The 5768-nt window shown below is 51.5% G+C and overlaps 1 protein-coding gene across 1 annotated transcript; it reads left to right on the top strand.

Moving 5' to 3' along the window:
* Positions 1-647: 647 nt before the first annotated feature.
* PTS (6-pyruvoyltetrahydropterin synthase) lies at positions 648-4344 on the top strand. The gene is made up of 6 exons (XM_056509661.1): positions 648-823; positions 1692-1771; positions 2380-2402; positions 2759-2815; positions 3080-3150; positions 3947-4344. Exons 1-6 carry the CDS (start codon positions 657-659, stop codon positions 4083-4085), a joined length of 537 nt encoding a protein of 178 aa, XP_056365636.1. The 5' UTR covers positions 648-656; the 3' UTR covers positions 4086-4344.
* Positions 4345-5768: the final 1424 nt, after the last annotated feature.

The following is a 5768-nucleotide window of genomic DNA, read 5'->3' as shown; positions in this document are numbered from 1 at the left end:
ATCCCGGGGTCCAACACCAGCGCGGAGGGATTGGAGCATCCCGGGGCTGAACACGAGGAGGAATTGGAGCACCCCCGGGTTGAACACGGAGGGATTGGAGCATCCCGGGGCTGAACACGGAGGGATTGGAGCATCCCCGGGTTGGACACGGAGGGATTGGAGCATCCCCGGGTTGAACAGGGAGGGATTGGAGCATCCCGGGGCTGAACACGGAGGGATTGGAGCATCCCCGGGTTGAACACCGAGGGATTGGAGCATCCCCGGGTTGGACACGGAGGGATTGGAGCATCCCGGGGCTGAACACGGAGGGATTGGAGCATCCCCAGGCTGAACACGGAGGGATTGGAGCATCCCGGGGCTGAACACGGAGGGATTGGAGCATCCCGGGGCTGAACACGGGAGGATTGGAGCATCCCCGGGTTGAACAGGGAGGGATTGGAGCACCCCGGGATGAACACGGGAGGATTGGAGCATCCCCGGGCTGAACCCGAAGGGATTGGAGCATCCCCGGGTCCAACACTGGCACGGAGGGATTGGAGCATCCCGGGGCTGAGCACGGAGGGATTGGAGCATCCCGGGGCTGAACACGGAGGGATTGGAGCATCCCCGGATCTCGGCGGGCGGATCCCGCGGTCTGGAGCCGCCCCGGGGCCGGGATGAGGCCGGGCTGGAGCCGCCCCCGAGCCGGGCTGGAGCCGCCCCGCTCCGTCCCCGCTCCGTCCCCGCTCCGTCCCCGCTCCGTCCCCGCGATGTCGCCGCGCTCCGCCCGCCTGGCGCGGCTGTCGCGCTCCGTCACCTTCAGCGCCTGCCACCGCCTGCACAGGTGAGCCCCGCTCAGGTGAGCCCCGCTCAGGTGAGCCCGCCGGGAGGAGGTTCCGAGCCCGTGTTTCCTTCCCGGTTTTTTTATTTTTTTTTCCTTCCCTGGCTCAGCCCCTTCCCGCAGCCATCCGCCAGTGCCCGGCTGCAGTTCCGTGTTACAGCCAGCGGCGCTTTCGGTTTGTAAACATCGCCCTGCGCCCCCCGATCTGCTGTTTTCCCCCCGAAAATAATTTATTCCTAAAGCTGATGCTGCCTCAAAAGCGGTTTTAGGCTCGGCTGCTTCTCTCAGGCTGTAGGACAAAGGGAAACAGCCTCGAGCTGTGCCAGAGGAGGTTTAGGCTGGACCAAATCAGCAGCAATTTCTCCATGGGAAGGGTGGTCAGGCCTTGGAAGGTAAATCCCACATCCCAAGGAGCTCCTGGATGTGGCACTCAGCGCTCTGGGTCGCAGGTTGGGCTCCGTGATCTCACAGTTCTTTTCCAGCCTCAGTGATCCTGGGATTTCTGTGATGTTCCCAAAATGAGCCTTGGCCTGAAACACTCGGAGCAGCCCCTGGATTGTTTCAGAGGGAATTCCTCTGTACTCCTTGGAGAGGCTCCCTAAGCTTTGCCAATTAAAAATAAACCCAAATGTGCAGCTTGCTGCAGACCTGAGTGATTTTGGGCCCAGCTGTAGAGCATTTATCCAGCAGTGGTGTCAGGCAGATGCTGTGAAACAGACACAGAAAAAAGATTCACTGCTGTCAACAGCATCTTCTCATGGAGCAAACACTCCTCTGAGTGTTAAATGTGAGAGGGAAGAGATGGAGGCTGGAAAGCAGAGCTGAGTGAGTCCATGAGCATCTGGAGCTGATGTGCCTGCCTTTGCCACAGTAAATCCCTGAGTGATGAGGAGAACCTGAAGCTGTTTGGGAAGTGCAACAATCCAAATGGCCACGGGCACAACTACAAAGGTGAGGAGCTGATTCCCATCCTTGCCCCTGGAGGGCTGGGCCTCTCCTTCTCTGCATGACACAGCTCTTAGTGGGTTTGTGTTTTTATTAAGAACTGGGAGGAAATTTCAGCAGCAGGGGGTTGAACCAGCTGAATAGATAATAAATATTTATCTTCAATTTCCACTTCTTGAATCAAATCTGCTTGTTTACACTCTGCAGAATCCTTGTGATTGGGAGGGAGATTTTTCTAAGCAAAAGCCGTGCAAATTAAACAGCCTGTAAACATAATTTAAGTGTTGTTTTTTTTTTTTTTCACAAGTTCTCCCATTTCTACACTCTGAGCACACAGAATTGGATCTCTCCAGTTCCTGGAGTGGCTCCCTGGGTTGTTGGCACCTGAAACCTCTGTGAGGAGCTGCTTTATCAGGGAACACAGGCTTATCCCCCCCTGCCTGGGCACCAGGCCCTGGGGAAGGATTTTTGTGCCTCTGAGTCATTGTTTTTATGGAACATCCCCTCATTTTATAAAATCACCCTGTGGGTGAGCAGGGAATGGGCTGTGTGTCCCCAGCAGCAGCAGATTTATTTTGCACACCACAGTGACCTGATCTTTTCTCTTTTTCCAGTTGTGGTCACCGTGCGTGGAGAGGTGAGTGCAGCCAGAACCTTTGTTCTCTCTCAGTGTGGCAGAATCCCCATGCCTGGATTTCCCAGAGTGTTTCAGAAACTCTGCACATCCCTAGAGCAGGTTTTCCATGGCCATTGTCCTGTTCACTGCAAGGATTTGCAGTTCAATGCTGTTTTCATGCTTTTATCATGAGGACTCTTCCTGTGAGTGTTTCTCCCTGGTGTCAGCTTTAGGAGAGAGTGGAACCTCTGGGATTGTTTTGGGAACATCACAGGAGTGGGGTTGGAGCCCTCTGACAGTGGAAGGATATTTTCCACAGATATTCTTGTCTGATTTGTGCTGCCAGGTCACCAATCTCCCTTGTGCTTCCCCTGCAGATTGACCCAGTCTCGGGGATGGTGATGAACCTGACAGACCTGAAGGAATACATGCAGGTAAAACCAGCCCAATTTTCCTTCTGACCCCCTGGGAGAATTGATTAGAGCTCAGCAATTTGGTACCAGCATGGGGGTGTGGTGAGCTGCTGATGGCAGGACATAAAAAAGAAATTAAGGAATAATTGAAGACTCAAATGCCTTAGCTCAGTTGTGTGAGGCTCCAGCTGGGATTTCACAGCTGGATTTGGGGCTCTTTCCCTTTTTTCCATCCTGCCTGGCTGTGTGTGGTTATCTGAACCTGTCACTGTCCTCTCCCTGCAGGCAGCAATCATGGAGCCACTGGACCACAAAAACCTGGACAAGGATGTGCCCTACTTCTCTGAGGTGGTGAGGTGGGTGATGGGGGCCCTGGAGGGGCTGGGACAGTCTCCAGGGCTGATCACAGAACCACAGAGTCAGAGATTTACAGAATCACAAAATCACAGAATCACAAAGTCATAGAATCACAGAATTACAGAATCACAAAATCATAGAATCACAGAATCACAAAATCATAGAATCACAGAATTACAGGATCACAAAATGACAGAATCACAGAATCACAAAATTAGAGGATCACAGAATCACAAAATCACAGGATCACAGAATTACAGAATCACAGAACCACAGGATCACAGAATTACAGAATCAGAAAATCACAGAATCACAGAATTACAGAATCACTGGGTTGGAAGAGAACTCCAAGATCATCGAGTCCAACCCACACCTTAACACCTCAACTAAACCATGGCACCAAGTGCCACATCCAGTCTTTTTTTAAACACTCCACCACCTCCCCAGGCAGACAATTCCAATACAGCTGTCCTGGGCTGCACTGGTGACAAGCATTGGTGACATTTCACCCATCCCAGCACATCCTGGGCTGCACTGGTGACAAGCATTGGTGACATTTCACCCATCCCAGCCCATCCTGGGCTGCATTGGTGATAAGCTTTGGTGACAATTCTGCCATCCCAGCCTATCCTGGGCTGTGTTGGTGACAAGCTGTGGTGACATTTCTGCCATCCCAGCTGTCCTGGGCTGTGTTGGGGACATTTCTGCCATCCCAGCCCATCCTGGGCTGCACTGGGGACAAGCATTGGTGACATTTCTGCCATCCCAGCCCTGACCCTGTGCTGTTCCCCCCAGCACCACAGAGAACGTTGCTGTGTTCATCTGGGACAACCTCCAGAAGCTGCTGCCCCAGGGGATCCTTCACAAGGTGGAGGTGCAGGAGACAGAGCAGAACGTGGTGGTTTACAAGGGAGAGGAAACCATTGTGAAGTGAGATCAGCCTCAGCTCAGCTGCTCAGGAGAGATGCTCCAGAACCAGCTCAGCACCTCCTGCACCAGCCCTGGCTTCTGTGCACATCAGGACACTGCAGATGTTTCACAAGGACCCTCTCAGCTCTTTGCCCATCTCTGTTCTCAGCATGGGCTGGTTCCTCTGCTTTCTCTCAAGACCTTCCTGTTTTGCCAAGCTGAGCCACCCAGCTGATGTGAAATTTAGAGTTGTGCCCTGGTAAATAAAGCAGCTTTGGAGAGAGGAGGTGGGCCTGGCAAAATCACAAAAGCTTTTGCTTTCTCTCTAAATTAAATAATTAATTTATTATATTTAATAATATATTTAATTGCTTTGCTTCTTGAGAAGCATTTTTGAGAGTGAGAACTACATTTTTTTTTTTTTTTTCTTATCAGTTTATTTCCTGTGCTGCAGGCACATTCCTTCCTGTGGCCAGCAGATCTTTCTCTGTGTGGTGAGCAGTAAAAAAACCACTTCTGATCCAAACTGAAGAGCCAAAGGGAGCAGGGTGTTGGTGAGCATGGAAAACTGAAGAGGGAATGTCACTGCCCCAGGGGAGGGAGTGCAAGAATAAATCTTTAAATCAACCCCAAAACCCAGTGGAGGTTGTTGCAGCAGGGTAAACCTGTGAGAGGAGTTTAATCCCAGTTATCCTGGATATTCCTGGAGCTGGGAAAGCTGAGGAGAGCAGAGAGGGAATGGTCATTGCACAATTCCTGTGGCTAAAGGTCACATCAGGCCACAGTGTCTGCCCAGAGGCAGAAGTGCCAGTGCTGGCTGTGATTCCCTTTGAGTAATAATTAGGAAAGGCCAGCAAGAATAATTAATGTAAATAATTTTCAAAAATCAGGGCAGCAATTGCCTTGCTTTTCAAGGAAATGGGGGATTTGATTGGAGCAAACAGCCCCTTTGGGGAGTTTAATGAACTTGCCTAATTGTTCACCTTGGCCACACTCTGCTCCAGGCTGAGCTAAGGTGGCCAAAAAAAAACCTGGTTTGGCTTTAAAACTGTTTTTGGATGTAAAGTTCTGTCCCCTGGGCTGGTTCAGCTTTGCTCAACCTTGCTGGGAGTGCTTCAGAAAGGGAATAATGAGAAAAATGAGGGATATTCCAACCTTCCCCTTGCCCTGGGAGCTCCAGCTTGGAGGTTTTTATCCTTTTTAAAGGTGTTGCTTTGGGGAATTTGTGTCTGCAGGTTCCTTGCAGTGTCAGAGTGCTCAGTGCCTCGGATGAAATGAGCTCTGCTGACACATTTTCCTGTCTTCCCTGCTTTTTTCTCCCCCCAGACGTGGAACCAGACATTTTTATTCAGCGTGGGCTCCGTGCAGGGAGGTCAGGTCCTGCTGACTCACAGAGCACTGCTGCCTTCAGTGAGTCATGGACACTCACACACATCATGTGGTGCCTTTATCAGAGCAGGAATTAAAAGCCAAGCAAACAAAATGTTACATCTGCCCAGCACAGCCCACTGCTTTTACTGGCGTGGAGGCAGCAGAACCAGCCCAGGCTGCTGTGGGATTCTGCAGTTCCACAGCCCTACAAAGCCCCAGTTTGTATTTACTGCTCTGGGCACCTTGGAGATTTGTCTGTGTCAATTATTCTCATCTCTGGGGTTTAAGTGGCTGCAGCTCTGGGGAAATGGGAATAAATTGGGTGCTTTGGAAACAG

This window comes from Oenanthe melanoleuca, chromosome 24, assembly GCF_029582105.1.
Source record: "Oenanthe melanoleuca isolate GR-GAL-2019-014 chromosome 24, OMel1.0, whole genome shotgun sequence".
Taxonomy (NCBI): Eukaryota; Metazoa; Chordata; class Aves; order Passeriformes; family Muscicapidae; genus Oenanthe; species Oenanthe melanoleuca.
This window is presented reverse-complemented; position numbering and strand designations above follow the sequence as displayed.